The sequence below is a fragment of the Neofelis nebulosa genome, chromosome 6 (assembly GCF_028018385.1).
Source record: "Neofelis nebulosa isolate mNeoNeb1 chromosome 6, mNeoNeb1.pri, whole genome shotgun sequence".
Classification (NCBI taxonomy): Eukaryota; Metazoa; Chordata; class Mammalia; order Carnivora; family Felidae; genus Neofelis; species Neofelis nebulosa.
In genome coordinates this window covers 122671828-122692009 of record NC_080787.1, presented here as the reverse complement: position 1 = coordinate 122692009, position 20182 = coordinate 122671828, and the positions used below count along the sequence as shown (strand labels likewise).

At 36.2% G+C, this 20182-nt stretch overlaps 1 protein-coding gene across 1 annotated transcript in view; it reads right to left on the bottom strand.

Annotated features, from left to right (window-relative positions):
• The window catches only part of ENPP1 (ectonucleotide pyrophosphatase/phosphodiesterase 1), a 73511-nt gene that overhangs the window by 16291 nt on the left and 37038 nt on the right, over positions 1 to 20182 (bottom strand). The window contains exons 6-18 of the mRNA XM_058735292.1: positions 17671 to 17768; positions 15098 to 15177; positions 14076 to 14195; positions 12916 to 13025; positions 12060 to 12125; positions 11680 to 11752; positions 8748 to 8856; positions 7665 to 7796; positions 6110 to 6141; positions 4788 to 4915; positions 3496 to 3565; positions 2491 to 2578; positions 646 to 815 (exon numbers count right to left, since the gene is read on the bottom strand). Coding sequence (XP_058591275.1) covers positions 646 to 815; positions 2491 to 2578; positions 3496 to 3565; positions 4788 to 4915; positions 6110 to 6141; positions 7665 to 7796; positions 8748 to 8856; positions 11680 to 11752; positions 12060 to 12125; positions 12916 to 13025; positions 14076 to 14195; positions 15098 to 15177; positions 17671 to 17768 — 1276 coding nt within the window. The remainder of the gene's footprint in view (positions 1 to 645; positions 816 to 2490; positions 2579 to 3495; positions 3566 to 4787; positions 4916 to 6109; positions 6142 to 7664; positions 7797 to 8747; positions 8857 to 11679; positions 11753 to 12059; positions 12126 to 12915; positions 13026 to 14075; positions 14196 to 15097; positions 15178 to 17670; positions 17769 to 20182) is intronic.

The following is a 20182-nucleotide window of genomic DNA, read 5'->3' as shown; positions in this document are numbered from 1 at the left end:
CTTGGGACTCTCTCTCTCCCTTCCCCAGTTCACTCTCTCTCTCTCAAAATAAATAAACATTAAAAAATACTTTAAAATAAACTGAGATATAGTTTAGGAAAAGAATACTGTGACTGGTTTATAATCAAGACCTCACTGCTAGGACAGTAGCACAGATTCCATGATTCAGGATGCTCCAGAACTTAGCTGGACTTCTTCCAACCTGCACCCAAGTCAAGTCACAGCACCAAGGGATAAAAACAGAAGTGAGGGCTGCCTGGGCAAAGTTAAGCATCCGATTTCAGCTCAGGTCACATCTCATGGTTCGTGGGTTTGAGCCCTGTGACAGGCTGTGCATTGACAGTGTGGAGCCTGCTTCGGATTCTCGGTCTCCCTTCCTCTCTGCCCCTCCCCGCCTGCACTTTCTCTCTCCCTCAAAAATAAATAAATAAAAATTTAAAAATATGTGAAAATGCAAAAACCAGGAAGAGGAAAAATAAATAATAAAAGGGCTGCACGTGTGTGCTTATTTGGAATTAAACATAAATATATATTTATGCTCACTTACACATTTTAATTTGATCATGAAGTGTTTCTATAGCACATGCTATGCAGAGGGTGCTGCAGAATCACACAAACTGGGCTACACTTTTTGTCAATACTTACGGAGGGATCACATGAACAGTCAAGGTTATGTCTGGGCGTTCTTGTGAAGGGGCACTGTGCCAGGGGGTGGGCTTCTTTGGGATGCGTTGGGGTGTAAACAGGATTCTTTAGAAGGTGGTTAAGACTTCCGTGAGTTCCATTATTAGGAGCAGGTGACAAATTCAGTAAATCTGCATAATGCCAAGAATGGTAAATGGTTACCTCGAGGTTTCAAAATCAAATAAATGGTAGACTTACACTATTTTTATCTTTTTAGAACTAAATGTATGTAAGGCTTCTTTACTCTCTACCTAAAATAAAACTATAAAACTCTCTTGAATTTGACAGCATTTATGACTATGCTGGTTTTTTTTTTTTTAGTATATATGCTGCTGAAGCAAGCACATGACTATGCTATTCTTAATGGAATTACTGATATTCTGCTGTATGTCTCTAACGAAACTTCTGAAGTTTAAAGTGTATAATAACTATAGTTACCACCATTGCATACTAATGTCAATCACTGTCCCAATATATTTTTCTTAGTTAATCCTCAAAACAATTTAATAAGTTATTGTCAACATTTGGTAGATGAATAATCACAGTGCTTTGCTCAAGGCCTCAAAGCTACTAATATAGTAAGACCTACGCTTCAAAACCAGCTTTGTCTGAGTCTAAAACTCCTGCTCTTGGGGCGCCTGGGTGGCTCAGTCGGTTGAGCATCCGACTTCAGCTCAGGTCACGATCTCGCGGTCCATGAGTTCGAGCCCCACGTCGGGCTCTGGGCTGATGGCTCAGAGCCTGGAGCCTGCTTCCGATTCTGTGTCTCCCTCTCTCTCTGCCCCTCCCCCGTTCATGCTCTGTCTCTCTCTGTCCCAAAAATAAATAAACTTAAAAAAAATTTTTTTTTAAATAAAATAAAATAAAACTCATGCTCTTGATAATAACAATAGCAAACACTTAAACAGTAAAGCACTTAGGATATGCCTGGCACTGTTTTAAGTGCTTTAGGATATATTAATTCATTTGAGTGTATAGGCCCCCAATGAAAGAATCATTCTCAGGACATATTTAAGGTTTTGCAAATGTCTAGTATCATTATCAGAAAAAGGAAGTACTACTTAAAACATAATATCCAACCATAAAGGTATTAATTAAGAAAGTACAGAGTAAGTCAGTAATATATCTAATGGGTCCTCCTCCATTTCTACAACTGTGACATCGTCATCCATTCAACTATTATTGCTACCAGAGGTTCCGCCTCTTTTGTGTTCCCTTCACAGACTCCAAACTCTTTCCCCGGCTTCCACCTGACGCCTGAGTCAATCGTCGTATCATTTTTTTTTTTAATTTTTTTTTTTAATGTTTATTTATTTTTGAGACAGAGAGAGACAGAGCATGAACGGAGGAGGGTCAGAGAGAGGGGGAGACACAGAATCCGAAGCAGGCTCCAGGCTCTGAGCTGTCAGCACAGAGCCCGACATGGGGCTCGAACTCACGGACTATGAGATCGTGACCTGAGCTGAAGTCGGACACTTAACCGACTGAGCCACCCAGGTGCCCCAATCGTTGTATCATTAAGCCAAAGGCCTGGCAAACTGCTAGGCATTGGGGATGTACAGACCTCACAGCTCTGGGTGTTGCAGTTTACCTGTGTGCAAACCCATGGAAGAGACACCAGTAATCAGATGGCAATGATCCACATATTTGTTTCAATGACTCTGGGTCAGGAAGGTGAAAGGTAAAAATGTGATCTGTCTTACATCATCATCATCTCTACAGAGATGCCCACCGTGTGACTTACTTTTCATAATCCTATTCCAGCTCTGTTTTCAGAAGAAATGAAAGAAGCCTGTTCACACTTACCACACATTAAATTATAGACTTCAATACTTTCAAAAGAGTCAACTTCGATGCTGTGCTTGAAGCCAGGTCCATAGCCGATAAAGAGAGCCTAGATTGGCCAGAAAAGTTAGCAGTTTATCAGTTCATATCAGCTATGTATGTAGCTGGTGAAAAAAACTATTTTATATTATCCATATTGTACATATATAAACTGGTTATGTTAAGATATCAGAAAAATACCGTGCCCACAGGCTTCATAGGATATGGTGTTAACCCCTGTTGCACATGTAATCTAAGGACATGTAGGATACTTCTCTCAGCTTTACTGTGATTCCTGACTTGACAGTCAGAAGAGAACAGATGATGAAATTGTTTCTCATCTGTGAAATGGGATATAAATGTCACTCTGCCCACCCTACACAGTGCTGTAGGGATCAAATTAAATAACTGTTGTGCGTATATTTTGAACTTTTAAATTGCTAGATGAATGTAAGGCATTATCTTCATTTAGAACAAGTATGATATCTTTTCTCCTCTTAAATCATCAGCTTTCATTTACTGTGAAAGCAATATTCTTAACGGAACACAAACATATGCAAAATGATTATTAGAAATTTAGTATGAGGTATAAATCATATAATACGTCATACATGCCTGAAACATGAATATTTTAACAAATTCTATTAATACCATGCTCAAAATAAAATGACTATATGCAATCATATGCTTCATTAATTCTCATCCAAGACATGTAAGCACAATCCGTGTTTCTAAATCTAAACTTTGAGAGCTTGTTTGGAGGTTCTAGCAGGGGAGCGCAGCTACTCGTATACCCTTGACCAAAGAACGGTCCTCCTCTATCGGGGAAGGTCGTCCTCTTCGACCGAGCACTGGGTGTTGTATGGAAACCAATGTGACAATAAATTTCATATTTAAATAAATAAATAAATCAATCAAAACTTTGTATATCAGTTTTTCTTCAGATACAAACTACTATTTTTTTTTAAGTATATCAGATTTACTTACTTGCATATTTGAAAATATATTGTCAGAACCATGGAATCCAATTCCACAATGCTTCCTTTCTGCAGGATTCCTAATTTTGACATAGTATGAATTAATGATGTGAAGTCTATTCATAGTGCAAAATTTAAAGTCACATTATTTCTGTTAATCAAGAATAAGTAACTATTTTGTTAAACAAACCAAAAAATGGTAAACAAAACCACCTGGCTTTGCAAAGCAGTAAGAGGCCACCCTTATCTTTTATTTTGCAGACAAATCAACCATAAATGCAGGATGGCATAGAGGAAAAAAGCCACTAGTACTGACACAAAACTAGTTTTGAACCCTGACTATGCTATTTGCTAGCTGTGACACTGGCCATGTAGTTATCTTATCTTCGTTTCAATCTTGTTGTATTGGGTTGTCTGTACAAATTAAATGGCTTAGCCTAAAGCAATCTTTGGAATATAGATGTTCGTAAAATATTGGTTCTCCCATGAAGGCAAGGACCATCCCTTCTTTCAATGTTTTTCTTCCAAACACGAACAGCACAGCCCTCTAGTAAAAGTAGAGACAGTGAAACTCTTAAAGTGAATCCTGGTTCATTGCTTAGGTTTTGTTTGACAGGGGTATTTATTGTCCCTGGCTTCCTGGCAACCATCCAAAGAGTTAATTATCAGGTTTTGAGAAATTAACAATATTAACCATCCAAATAATTCTCCAACACATCAATAAACTGAGCTGAAAAAACAACTTTGTAAAATGAAGAAAGCAATTGCTCATTATCATAAAGAGGTTTTACCAATTATTCGCTGGATCTGAATGTATTATTAGGATAACTGTAATGTGCAGAAGAGATAAGAGCGGCAAGTGGTAACACCAACATGGAACATAAATAATCAATATGGATGTGGGCAGAGGAGTGGCTCCCAGCTGGGGGTGAATGGCCCTCCCCAGGGAACCTATAGCAATGTCTGCAGACATTTTTGGTTGGCTCAACTATGGAAAGGGTGCTTTTTCATCTAGTGGGTAGAAGCCAGGGATGCTTTCAAACATCCCACAGTGCACAGGAGCACAGGACAGCCCTCCACAACAAAGAATGGTCTGACCCCAAAAGGTCAATCCCGGGTTGAGAAGCCCCAGGACAGAGTGAAGAGAATCATCTGTGCACAGTTTTCACTTGATCTTAGCCAAAAGGCCGAGAAGCGATTGTGCACAGTTTTCACACAACAACATTGTTGAAAAGGGCCCAACAGTTACGCTGAATGACTAACATATCAGGTGAGGTTTACCTGGAAACCATCAGAACTTACAATGCAAGTTGCCACTGAGGATCCAAATAGAATGTCAAGGGCTCAATCCTGTCGTTTTTGGCAAAGTGCAAACGCTTCGGTAAGAAATGCTTGAGGTAAGGTTTGAAGTGCTGGTTTGGCTCCCGGCACTGATATTACAGAAGGTAAAGAAAAACTCTTATTTCGATATTTTCTTAGGTGTAAACTTCTCTTGAGACTGTATTCTAATTCCGTAAGATTTTTTTTCTGTTAAAAATTTTACCAGTCTGCTCAGTAAGTCACAGATGCAAAAATAACGGAGTCCCTCTATTCCCAACGATTCAATATTCGTATTTTTTACAGGAAATCATAATTGCTACATAAAAAAAAAACTAAAATTCTTAGACTATGCCATTCATTAATATTTGGGTTACTATCGATGACACCATTTCCAAACATTCTTATAACTGCAATGGTAATCATTTTCTTCAATATTTAAAACACTTCGGGGCCCCTGGGTGGCTCAGTCAGTTAAGTGTCTGACTCTTGGTTTCGGCTCAGGTCATGATCTCACAGTTTTGTGAGCTGGAGCCCCATTCACACTGTGCAGAGACTGCTTGGGATTCTCTCTCTCCCTCTCTCTGTCCCTCCACTGCTTGTGTGCTCTCTCTCTCTCAAAACAAATAAATAAACTTTAATAAATAAATAAATAAAACATATCAAGTAAAAAAAATGTACTATAGATAACTCATCACCAAGTCAAGAATTTATTTTTTAAATGGGCATAAAAGGATTGGCAGGAAATATATAACAATGCCAACAGTACCTATGCTGAGATAGCTATAGACTTTTTCCCTTCTATTTTTTCCAATTATTTCTTTACTGTTATAAAAATTAATTGATGACAATAAATGAATTCTTAAAAACTTTCAATGCTGGTTTATTGGGGTGTGTCCTTAAAAATCTTTAAAAACTATAGGGCGTTTAGGGGCGCCTGGGTGGCTCAGTCGGTTAAGCGTCCGACTTCAGCCAGGTCACGATCTCGCGGTCCGTGAGTTCGAGCCCCGCGTCAGGCTCTGGGCTGATGGCTCGGAGCCTGGAGCCTGTTTCCGATTCTGTGTCTCCCTCTCTCTCTGCCCCTCCCCCATTCATGCTCTGTCTCTCTCTGTCCCAAAAATAAAAAAAAAATAAAAAAATTAAAAAAAAAAAACGTTGAAAAATAAAAACTATAGGGCGTTTAAATGTTGGCCCACATACTCAAAAATTCTAATGCTAAAAAATCCCAAGAACAGATACTGAACTTTTTTTCTAAATATATATTAAAACTAACAATAGGTAAATAATGGAAAAATAAATACACTCACGGAAAGATTTCTGGCAAGGTCTTCATAATCAACTGAAGGGGGACAAAGATAAGAATTAATCATGGATGTTATGCTACAATTAGAAATAAAAATAAAACAAAAATGTTGAATGTCAGACTCAAACTCAAAGCAGGTTCCAAACAGCTTATTTAAACCATTATATATTAGTGGTTGGTAGGAATGAGACAGATCTTTAGGAACCACTCCATGCCTGTGAAATCATGTCGTACTGTTAAATGAAGAGACAAGTTAAAGAATATCTATCTATCCATCCATCTGTTCATCCATATGTGTGTCCATTCATCTGGCCATCCATCTATATGACCATGCATCTAGATCTAGTATGATTTCATAGTGTAAAAATTAAAAAAAAAATAGTGTTTTATATACGCATAGCAGATATCTGGGAAGACATTCCAAGCCTAACAGTGTTTAATCTCTAGAGAGAGGAAATGAGGTGTGAATTAGGGAGATTTAAGGAAACCGTTACTTTTTATTTTATATACTTTGATATTTGGTAACTCCAGAATTTCCAAATAAAAAGGACACTGGAAAACGTAGAAGAGAGAGCAAGTAGATAGTTTTGTAACTGAATTTGCATAGCAAGACCACACAGATTTACCTAGTGTCTTCTGTGCTACAAATCAATATATGTCTAGATTTCCAAAGATTCTTCTAGCCATACTTTAGAAAAGTTTGAAAAAAAATTTCAGATACAATAAATGTTTTGTATTTATATTTCATGTACGTATATTGATAAATAAATATAGATATTTTTGCCTTAATTTGGGAAACAGAGGCCTAATGAGAGAAAGCTAAAGCTTAGTCATCCCATCCTAAACATCTCTGGGCACTGCCTCCGCCTATATGGTTTTATAACAGGTTTTATAACAATTGTATACGACTTTTAAGCAGGCTACAACAGAGGTGCAAACAGTTAGGAAATGCACTTGACTTGCAAAAGAATTAACATTTAAAAAATTTCCTTGGCAATTTGGGTTGCACATGTGGTCAACACAGAATTGAAATTTCTTCTTCTCTGTTCACAAAACACATTCTCACTGTGTTTTAGAATGGTAAAAGAAAGTCATTTCTGAGGACAGAAACCAGCTATTTATGGAATTATAAGAATTACAGAATTTCCTGCATTCCTCCTTGTGACAGAATATTATTTTATAACAGCTCTAAGTTATTTTAATGAAATGTCATTAATGAAACTTGAATAAATGCAGATGAACTTTTAAGTTTTGTTTTGTTTTTTGTTTTTGTTTTTATTTTTAGTACAAGTAATCTCGAACCCAATACAAGTAAAACACACACTACGACATAAAAATGTACTGAGCACACACACATAATATGCTTAGCAACAAAAAACAAAAATAAGTGGTTGGATCTATGTCTTGAATAAAATCCCTTTGGGTGCAGAAGACCTGCATTGGAGATTTAATCATGCAAAGGAAATTAACTTGATGCACTTTAGTGTGGAGATACAATAATTTAGAGGAATGTATTCAGAATGTAATCACATTCAAAGTTAGCATCCATATATACTTACATGAAAAGTACTTATCCGGGACATCAGAGGGTCTCAAGCGAGCGGCAGGTCCATATACAATTTTAATATTTTTAACATCTCCCAAATATTTATTCAGATACACATATTTCTTGCAACTGCCCTGTTCCATGCCTAGGAGAAAAAATTCCCAAACATGTTACAACTTCAATAAGGAATTTCACACATAGAAGAGAATTTCCTTCACTTCCAGAATGTAATTCAATAAATATGTGCTCAGTGCTCATGTGAGTTAAACATCTAGTAGGTAAGACACAGAACTTCAGCTGTATCCACCATCTCACTTAAAAAAAATATTTTCCCCTTCATCCACAATTACTTTATTGTTTCTTCTAATTTAGGTAGGTGAGGAGGAATATCACAGCTTCAGACCAAATAGCAAAGCTTAGTTGTTTTCATAAGATCACCTAGAATAGTAACTGGTATTATAAAATTCTCAGTGTCATTCCAGAACTGCATTTTCTTTGGAACAAAACTTCTTACAGCTATTTCTAGAAATAGCTTTTAGCAATTATTTCTGACACAAACAATAACAACAAGAAAAAAAAAACAAACGCAAAGGGCGTGTTTTCTATTTTCTTGTACATTCATTGCTTCTGCACTCTCAAGGCTGTTACACAAACATGTTTTAAAGGTCAAAATAAGTAAAAAGTGAAATTAACATAGTACTAAAATTAATACATACTGCTTCTAAAATCAGATTTTTATGCTAAATAGAAGATGTACATAATAATGTATTCATTAAATCTAAAATTATTACACTACATTTACCAAAATTAAACATTAAAAAACTTTTTTTAACTTTTCAAAATTCCTGGTACAAACCTTCCTCAAATCAGGAAATGGGTGCATTATCATTGATAGCTGTGAATTCTGTGCTTTACTTGTACTTTATATTTTATATAATTTTTTCCTAAACATTTTCCACAACAAACTACATTAAAAAAAACAAAACAAAGAATTAACTATAACAATCAGAAGAAATAATGAAACAATAACCAGTCAAGGAACCCTTTTTTGGGGCACCATTTAACCTGAAGGGTAAATGATGAAAATTCAGGTTACCATGATCTGAAACAAGGATGAGGTTCAGGCACTGATGCAAGTTCAGCTCCTTTAAACCGTCCATCAGCATGCCAACCATGTTGTCAACCCTCTGCAAAGCTCTGATGACCTAAGAAAGGGAAGCAATTTCATGTGATAGATTCCATATTAACGGCTATTTCTATGTAAAGCTATCTCTGTTCATAAAGGAAAAGTTCAGTGGATGCAACTACTATGATGAACTACATATGATTTGCATTAGGCTAAGACAAGCCAGGTAAGACAATGCCCATTAATAAAAAGAAGGGCCCAAATCCGGTACATGCTCAATCCTAAGTACTGGAAATGTCACTAGCCGACCTGATCGTCTAAATTGCCAAAAATGTTAAAATTATTCATGAAATGCTTTATAGTTCATTATGTTTGATTTTTAAAACTAGAACTCCTAGGGTGTGCCTGGGTGGATCAGTCAGTTAAGCCTCCAACTTTGGCTCAGGTCATGATCTCACGGTTCGTAGGTTCGAGCCCCATATCGGGTGACAGCTCAGAGCTTGGAGCCTGCTTCCGATTCTGTGTCTCCCTCTCTCTGCCCATCCCCACTCACACTCTGTGTGTGTGTCTCTCTCTCAAAAATAAATAAACATTGACAAAAATGTTTTAAATTAGAACTCCTAGGAATACAACCCATTATTTCCTTGCAAACTGCATGTATTTTGCACACATCTATCACGAGGACAGACTAGCAAATAGTTTTAGTAACTTGCTTTTGACATTTCTCTTTTCGGCTCTCCTTGCAAAACCAGGAAAATTCTTTGCAGCTCTACATGTGCTTTCTGTAATGTATCAAATCAGTCTTATCTCTATAGTCAATTTATTCCACTGTAATAATGAAACAACCTCCTTCAATATGGTCTTTCATTCAAAGCCACCCAAGTAATGCAAGTTGGAGTTTTTAAGTATTAAAATCAAGTGGGTTTTGATGTGCCAGTAATATTAGAATTTAACAGAGTTTACAAGCTGGTGACTATGATACAAAAAGCAAGGGGCTCAATCTTGAATGAAGATGAATCACAAAAATAGTCCTTTGGAAAATCTTCAGTGAAATTAGAAAAGGCAGCACCGATTTCATAATTTATATGAGCTGATAACCAAACAATTACAAAATGATCCTCAGACTTCCTTGTAGCCAGACTGACCTAGACATGAGTTGTGTCAGTGAATTTAGTGAAAGAATAAAAATTACACTAGCATCTGGTCAATTGTCAAACCAAGAAAACACTGACACAAAACTTTTCCCTGTCACCAATTATGACCCAGTCACCTTATTGACCATGTGTCTTCCTTACCTCACCTCTAAAGAGCAAAGCAAGGGCACACACAATTAGTAACTACATTAGAGCTGCTGGAGATGTTAGGAGCTAATAGACATGTTAGGATAGGCTCTGGTCTGGACTCTGTGCTAAAGAGACTTTGAGGCTCACAACCTATGCAGACTAGGGTGAAATTCTAGCTATCCCTAGTCTTTTATCTCTTACAGTCATATGGGGGAAAGATAACAAGGATTCTGAGATTAGGGACCCTGGCTATACCTCTTCTTCCTTTCATCATGACCACCAATACGCCTAGATCCTTACTCCCTGTTTCTTTTCAGATCTTGGGTCACAGATAAAATATACGGCATAAGGGAAGTCAGCTTAGAAGTACAAGGAAAGAAGCTCAAATTGTTTTCTGTTCCAATGCTTCCTCTGCTCCAAGATATAAAAATTCTATGGCCGCACAAAAACTGAAAGCAGTATTTGATCTTTCAAAGCACTATACCGATTACAAACCTAGCCAGGGGTTGGCTAAGTTCCTAAAAGGGCGTCAGGTCAAGTAAGATCTCATGTTGACAGCCTTAGTACATGAACCATTTCCCCATCTCTAACTTCCTAGTAACTGTTCAATAAAACCATGGTTATTTGAAATTTTCTATATTGTTGACAAAATCTCCTATTCTTTAGGAGCCCAAGCTCTGTTGTAAGCATGATCTCAGAGGTCAGAGCTAGATCTCCTAAGGTGGACAGATCATAGTAGGCTTCTTGTGTTATTTGACTAATTCTCCTATACTTACATAGAAAATTGAGCACTGGATGTCATATGTAAGAGAGGAATCACTGGGTTCTACTCCTGAAGCCAAGACTACACTGTATGTTAACTAACTTGAATTAAGAAGAAAAAAACCAAAACTTAGGGGTGCCTGGGTGGCTCAGTCAGTTAAGCGTACGACTTCGGCTCAGGTCATGATCTCACAGTTCATGAGTTCAAGCCCCACATTGGGCTCTGTGCTGATGGCTCAGAGCGTGGAGCCTGCTTCGGATTCAGTGTCTCTCTCTCTCTCTCTCTCTCTCTGCCCCCCTCCCTTGTTCGTACTCTGCCTCTGTCTCTCAAAAAAAAAAATAAATAAACAAATAAACATCAAAACAAGAACTAAAAAAAAAAAAAAAAAAGAAAAAAAAGAAACCAGTCTATGGACAGGCCAGAACCCTGGCTATCTGAACCTTTGCTATCCACACTCTTGTTTCTCAAACACAGAATAAAATAAGTCAAGATTAAAAAAAAAAAAGAAAGAAAGAAAGAAAAAAAAAAAAAAGAAAATTGGAGTCTTACCTATTTACAAAACTTCCAAAGACCCTTAGTTTTTAAGCCAATGTAGGGATAAATGTAGTGGATAAAAGCTTTGGAAATGAGAATATGGGATTTAATTTATCATCAGTTCAACTGAGCACTGTGGAAAATATAGACCAGACTACTGTTATTTTTACTAGAGTGCATCCTTTGGTTTAATAAAATTGTGCTTACTACTCTTCCCAGAATCATGGAATCTTGCTAGAATGGTCTAGAAACCTGCTTCAAAGCAGGTTTAGTTACATGACACCAGGTTTCATGAAGTGATCACTGATAAAAAGGTACTTACCTCACTGCTGACTGGTCCATACGAATGACCTGAAGAATCTGGTTCTTCTAAATACAGAGTGTAAAAGTGTGGTCTAAATCAAACAGCATCAAAATGTGATATTTTATAAACACATTGTAAAACAGAATGGAAAGTATAATTTAACAATTGATAGTGATTAAAAAGTCTACAACACTGGGGTAACATTTCTAATCTTTCTGAGAAATAATTTGCAGATTTGGAGTTCTTCAAAATGGTAGCCATAAGAGCTCCCTAAAGAGTTTATTTGGATATAAAATGCCAGAGCCAACTGCAAAGTTTTCTTGCTGCTTATTTTTAAATATTCTGTGAAATCTATAAAACAAAGGAGTAGTTACCATACAAATTAGTCATCTACATACCTTTCATCTTTAGGAAGCTGCAACCACTTAAGAACAGCTAAAATCCTTTCTTCAAATGGTACTGAACTAAAATTAAGGATAAACAAAATGAAATAGTCTGTGACATTGTTTGAGTTTAAAATATCAGTGTGTTTCTTACTGAAAAAAGCAATTGCATGCATTAATTGTGTTTGAAACAATGTATAAGTTTTATTTGAAAACTCCAACTTGTTTTCCCAATAAAGGACCAAAAGTTAAGGTTCACATTGGGGAAGCTTCGATCTGGGGAAGAGAATGAAGGCAAGTGTTTAATTTGCTGACATTTTTGTTATGTAACTAATATTTATTAAGCATTTATTGCCAATTACAGTTCTAAATGGTGTCCCCATAAGCATCCCAATGAAAGCTGCACCTAGGTTTAAAAATGTGCTTCTGACATCTACTTGATGATATTATGCCTGTATCTGAGAATAGCAATTGCTACCACATGAATAACCCATGTGACCACCATACATTTCACAAAAGGTACCTGATGGAGAACTCACTTGCTCGTGACTCTTAAAAAGTTGGAGTCAGTCACTATGACTTCATTTTTTATTCCTGCCCAAAGATCTGAATGCAAACTGTAACATGTAACCAGCACTTTCTAGAAAACCTCCAGAAAAAAACTTTGTCTAGTTTCACTGTCCATCCATCCCTTCAAAACTCACCTACCCTCCACCTAAAAGCTATCTGAGATAGAGTTCTTATTCTGACCATTCTCATTTTTCAGCTAAAGTTCTATGCAAATGCTATCACTTAGGACTTGATAAAAAGGAGAAGCTGAGATTAAAAAATAAATAAATGAGCAACTCTGAAAAAGTGCATCTATACCTACCTATTATACATTTTATAGATGTCTGGGAAAATTCCATTAATTTCCACGTCTGATCCTGGCCAGAAAAATGTACCGCTTTTCAGGCCTTGATATTTAGCAGTGATCCAAATCTGGGGAAGAGAATGAAGGCAAGTCAGAAAATTACACAACTGTTCACTTCTTAGCAAAGTATACACTCATGTAACATCAGTGTGTTTCTCTCAAGTGCTAGACTATGTTTGAGGTTAATGAGCTCCAGCAGCGAGACTATAAAATAATCAATATGACTCTGAACAGCAGCAAAATAATAAGAACTTAAATTAACCTAAAAAATATAGACAGTCCGTTTTCAGAAATCTCTGCAACTTTCAGAGCCACACCCCTACTTAATGGGGTTTCCCCTGGAAAGAAGAAAAAAACCCCAAATATACATGTGCTTAATGTGCTGACATTTTTGTTACGTAACTAACATTTATTAAGCACTTATTGCCAATTTCAGTTCTAAATAGTATCCCCCTAAGCATCCCAATTATTAATTTAGATAATCCTCACAATAACCCCGTAAGGTAGTTAACAGTATTATCTACAGTATAAACATGAGAAAATGGAGGCAGAGAAAGAATAATTTGCCCAAAATAACATAACTTTAAGTGTCAGCACTAAAATTTGAATTTATACCCTGTAAATTACACATCATGCTCTTTTTCCTTCTAAGAGGAATATCAAGACTATCTAAAAAGACCCCATGGGATTTTTGTGGAAATTTCTGAAAAATACAAAGAAACACATCTAAATCATGGCCAGAAAGAATCTTTGTGTTAGCCAATGCAAATGAAGTCAAAGTTTACCTCCTTCAGAAACCATTAGTTTTGTGTGGATCAAAAGATTGCCCCGACGACTTCTATACACTCCTAGTGTATAGAAGGTGGAATGAAGCAGAAAAGAAAAATGGTTCAGAATTATCCAAACCCAGTTATGAAATAAACTACTCTCATTACGCAATGATACAAGCTGTGTTCAGGATGATCAGCATCTGTCTCCATTTACAAAAGGATGGCCACGACACAATAAATGAAGTAGGTTATTAAAAGCTCCAGAGAATCTGGTAGTTTACTCTGACTGAAATAGAAGAGAATTAAAAAAAAAAAAATCTTAGTAGCCAAAACAAACAAACAACTCACTGGTTCTCCTTTGTACCACTCAGGATTAAATTTCTCTTTACTTTTAAGTGCAAAGTAAGCATTCATCTTGGGATCATACATTTTATTGTCAATTATGCCATGGGATTCTGGATAAAGTCCCTAAAAAATATAAAAACAGGTTTTATGCAAGTTGTGAGGTATTTTTTGTTTTAATGTTAAATAAAATCACAAAACAAAATCATCAAAGAGAAACATGTAACTGAAGCTACAGGGAACTTGGCAGAGTTAAGGAGGGAAGAACAAAACTTTGGGATTTTTAAAATACAACCAACCACTCAAGGTTTTATATAGTATTTGTACTTTATTTAACAGGAGAAAGTAAGTAGGAATGCTATGGATAAGGGCCTATATTAATAGGCAGCTTCCTCAATTTCTAAAAAAGTGCCCTATTTTCCCATTGCATTGCTGAGTAAGGAATTTCTGTAGAACAAACTATGTTTTGGTTCAGTCTGAGAAGAGCTTGCATTAATACAAGCTAAAGAATTCATTTTCTGCTTGAACCCTAACACCTAATGAATTTGACTTTTCTCTTGGACTCCAATTAAATTGGCAAACTTTGAAACAAAAACAGGGCTGTAATCCTATCTAGAGTCGGGCAAAGTGGCTTGCTTAAACTCATACATCAAGATGACTGGAACAGGTTGAGAATCCATGAGTGTAGGACAGATTTGTACCAACAAAGCAAGCTACAAAACCATAAGAAGAAACAAGACACAAAAATTGGAGAATCTTAAAGCTGAAAGGAAACCAAGAACTCAGTTCTTAGAGTCTTCAGTCACCTCTTTTCAAGATGGAAAAATTGAGACCAGAATGAAAGGGATCCTCCCCAAACTACACCTAGTTGGTGGCAGAGGCAAAGACCAAAACCTAGGTTTTCTTGCTTAACTACATTTTGGAAAAAAGTTATTCTTTTCTGATCTGATGTCTAATTATTCCCTCGAAAAATGTAACATTTACATCTCACTTCTGTGAACATACAAAAGTTGAAATGTGGAGCTTACGGTGACAATGCTGTAGTGATTGGGAAAAGTTTTTGTTGGATATACTGGTCTCATGTTTCTGGTATATGTTCCACAGTTTTCTATAAGGGAAAAAAAAATCAAAGATTGTTGTTAAATGCAATCAATAATTTGTTTAATTCATCTAGCTTTGGTACGAAGTAAGTCTAAATAGTATTAAAAAAAACTAACCCAGGAGGGATTTATAACCATATGAAAATTTAGGGTTAATTATAAAGCAACACTGCAGATTCAAATTCAGTATTCAAGTTAGTTTTCCTCAGATAAATATTAAAGGAAATAATTAAGTATATGAAATAATTATCCCATACTTATCAAAAACATTAAGTTCTGGGTAGACCATTTGTACTAATGATGCCTACTAGATCTTTGTCTGATATTATTTGGTGGTCACATACCTAAATTACAAGAGATAATTAAAAAAAAGCAAACTGCATCCTATGATTTCACTCATATGTGGAATTTGAGAAACTCAACAGATGCCCACAGGGGAAGAGAAGGAAAAATAAAATAAAAACAGAGAGGGAGGCAAACCATAAGAAACTCTTAAATGCAGAGAACAAACTGACGGTTGTTGGAGGGGTGTTGGGTGAAGGGATGGGCTAAATGGGTGATGGATATGAAGGGAGGGCACTTGTTGGCATGAGCACTGGGCATCATATGTAAGTGATGAATCACTGATTAAAAAATAAAGGAGAGAAAAAACAAACTGCACGAGTAGCAAAATCTGCAAAATTAAAACAACGGTGAAGCAGTAGCTGGGGTGGCAGTGTCTCAGTCTGAAAATCCAGAATCAGCTCACTCTGGACATACTCAACACTGCTCTAAAGACAAAAAGGCATCTTCTGGCTTCAAGTTAGAGAAAGGCACAGAAGTCAGACTGTTCCAGATTTAGCCCTGGTGTCACGCTCCTTTTCTCCCGCCTCTACTATTTAAAAAAAAAAAAAAAAAATACATACACCTAATGATTCTAGCATCTCAATAAATCATTGCCAAAAAATGTCCCTCAGGTTGGCATGTGTCTATCTCAATGCCTTCCAAACAGTGCAGAATTACAGAGTATGTTCCTCAATTATCCAAAGCTGGGGCTTAGGCAAATGGTGTACTGATTTCTTTTAAACGTCACATACAGGTAGCTACAGCTATTTAATTCTGAACTCAGGATGCAATGTTTGGTGCCATTGAAACAAACTTTCCTTTTAATGGCAACAAAGGGCCGGATTCAAGCTTCAAAGCCCATCATGGGCCTAACAGTTCAGAATAAAGCCTTCCCTGCTCTTGCATGCTTTTTGCTAAAGAATTTTTTTTTTTCCATGTCAAACAATTATTTACAAAAACGATTTTCTTCTAGGTAGAAATTAAAAACTGAAATTTTGGGCACCTGGGTGGCTCAGTCAGTTAAGCATCCCAGTTTGGCTCAGGTCATGATCTCGCAGTCCATGAGTTCGAGCCCTGCATCAGGCTCTGTGCTGACAGCTCAGAGCCCGGAGCCTGCTTCAGATTCTGTGTCTCCCTCTCTCTCTGCCCCTCCCCTGCTCACACTCTCCTTTCTCTCCCTCTCTCTCTCTCTCTCTCTCTCTCTCTCAAAATAAATAAACATTTAGAAAAACTGAAATTTTAAAAAGATACTCCCAAATTATTTTGGTTTGTCATAAAAGAAGTATAATAAATGTGCACATGTATTTACTGAGAGTGATTTTAATGTTTAAACTAATCTCATACACTCAAGCCTAATAAATAATATTTTACAATTCAGAACTCCAACATAGTTGTATTTACTTCCATTTCAGTTTAGCGTTCCACTGGAACTACTTAATTATTGATCACTGATAATGAGCAAAGTTCTCTAATTTTTATACCCATAAACTATTTTTTTTCCTTTTTCAGTAACGATGATACAAGTAATACCCATATAACTGGGGGTTAATGTGGTTTAAAACTCTGGCATTAATATTAAGAAAAGACTATTCTACTATTGCATCAATAATTGCAAACTATTCTACTATTGCATCAATTGTAATCAATTCTGATTACAGAATAATCATCCAATTAAGGCCTTGAGTGAAGCAAAGAAATTGGAAGGATGCTACATGGTACTATAGGATAACTAGCAAATACTCAATGTCTACACTACTAGAAGCATATCAGAAATACCTTCAGTTTTTGAAATTCTATTTTAAGATGTAATAATTATTAAATGATTTTTCCACAAAAGGAATCCAAAATTCTAAAAATACATACAGATTTATATGCGTGTGTGTATATTTATATATAACCGTATATATACACATGTTGTATGTGCTTGTGTGTGTGTGTGTGTGTGTGTGTGTGTGTGTGTGTGTGTATAACTGTACTATCTTAGAAGTATTTAAAAGGCAGCTTCAAAGTAATTACAATATTGAAGACTAGTTCCTTATCATCAGGTTCAACTACTTTGCCAAAGAGAGGTTTGGTAAAACACATTCTGCCAGTATTTTTCCAAAAAAAAAGACTGCCTCCCTAGTCTATCTCGCTGAAACTGTGACACCTCAACAGTGAACTCCGAAGTTACTTACTTAGTCTGCTAATAACAGGAAGAAGGCCACCCCAAGTGTGTAAATATTCTGCCCTGAAGCCATCCAAAGAAAATAAGAGGGTAGGAGGCGCTTCAAACCTGGGTAATGAGAAAGAAGAAAAACAATGTTTAAAGAAGCAGAAGGAGGATACACATCCAATGAAGATTTTTCCCTGGCACAGGGTAAAATGAAAAATGAAAATTTTTCACTGAGGTCAGTATGTAATCTAAAGTAAATTAACAAGTTCAACAAGCATTCTTATAAAGGAGATATTACATTTATATTCATATATATGCTTTTATATTTCACTATATATATATATATGTCATACACACACACACACACATATATATATACATATGTATATATATATCATCTAATAGTATTTTCAAGCATTTACACCATTTTGAGCCACCATATGGAGAACATCATTCATGGTTCCTGCTATTCCAAAAGCTGGACCAAATGCTACTAAAATGTAATAATATTTTCCCAATCTCCAGGAGAATAAATGTTAGCAACAACATTTTCTAAATTATGTTTTTATTTCCATTAAGATTTTTCCTGAACAACCACTTTTTGATATTGTCTACATGAATCTAATTGATGGTACCCCATATCACAAAAATTATACATAATATTTGTGTTTTTTTAAATTTTTTTTCTAACGTTTATTCCTTTTTTTTTTTTTGAGACAGAGAGAGACAGAGCATGAACAGGGGAGGGTCAGAGAGAGAGGGAGACACAGAATCTGAAACAGGCTGCAGGCTCTGAGCTGTCGGCACAGAGCCCGATGCGGGGCTCAAACTCACAGACAGCGAGATCACGACCTGAGCCGAAGTCAGACGCTCAACCGACTGAGCCACCCAGGCGCCCCCATAACATTTGGTTTTTAAGTTTACTGTATTTGAAAGATATTTCTATTTAGTTGAGAAGTTTGAGATGTATTGACTACATTTAAATAAATAAACAACAAATGATCCAAAGCTAGAAATGAACAATGAGGGCATGTGCGTGTGCATGCATGTGCGCACACACACACACGATGTATGTGGTGCACAAATCCAAAGGAGGCAAAAAAACAAAAAAACAAAAAAACAAAAAAAAAAAAACCACGTACAATGATGTGCTCAGTCAAAGTGAATAACTATGGAAAACTGTTACATGGCCAAACCAAAATGGGCATGGTTCAGAAACTTTGAACTTCTAATGATAATTGGGAGACTGTAGGGGGTTGAACACTGCAGGATAACTGTAAAAAAACTTTCCACTTAAAGCTTACTCAGTAATTTAAAATTTGAGAGCAAATGCTAAACTCTTCTTGCCTTTTTCAATTCTACCTCCTCCTCAGCTTACTCTCACATGCAAACACAAAAGGAAGAAGAAAAAAATATATATATTGGTATGTGATTTCCACTAACTAGTATTTGCATCATAGCTCAGTTGGAAGATTCCAGAACCAATGCCTAGGGTCTCAGTGGTCCATCACTGTATAAAATTATTTGTATTCAATCAACATAAAACATAAACAGTTTATTGTGCCATCAGGTAAATACACTGGTTTAACTTCCAGTAGAATAACACATGTTCTAACTTATGATCTTATTGTAAAGAAAGGAAGAGTTACATATCCACTACAAGGATCAACATTACAACTGAAAAGTAATGATCAATATGTAGAAGGAAAAGAAAGATTCAAAATTCACTAAGTCTAAATTTTCCAAGATATCTTGAACTTAAAAGACAGCTCAAGGCACAGGAGCGTACCCTTTGAAAAAAGTCTCTTCTGTTGGAATTTTTTGGTTTGGGTTCAGTTTTTGCTGCTGCTTTTACTGTTGTTTTTAAAAAAAAAAAAAAGTACTCTTTCATCCAAAAGAAAAAAAAAACGCCCATCTTATAAAGCAAAACTAAATTATATACACAAACAAAATAAGCTGAAGTACAGCTTTAAAATGTTTAACAGTTTGGAAAAAAACTCATTACTTTAAAAAGGTAAAAATATGTTTCTGAAGATGAATAAGCCAAATTATATGAAATAGTAGATCTCAAGTGGAGCAAAGAAAATTTACGTTACATCTTCACAAAATCTCCCCCTTTGAATTCCACACAAGATTTTTTGATGGCCTAGTATCCATAAGGTACTGGGCAAAATACTTTAAGGACAAAAAGAACAAAGATGAATTATAAAACTTACACAACATTCGCTCACAGACACGTTGCTTATCTCCCGAATTTATAAGCGAACCAAAATACAAAAAATAAAAAGGAAGCTGTAAAGTAACTGGCTACAGGTTTCATTCTCAAAACTAAGTAAAGGGCCTTTCTTCCTAAGGAGAAAGACAACACACTTCCAGCGACCCTCATGAATACTAAAGACTAAATAGTCGTGACCTCTCTTTTTTCCATTAGCTTCCAGAGTGGGGATCATTCCATAATCAGCCGTATGCCACAAGTGCCCACCACAGGGCCTGACTAAAAATAACATTTAATGAACCAATGACTAATTATTACT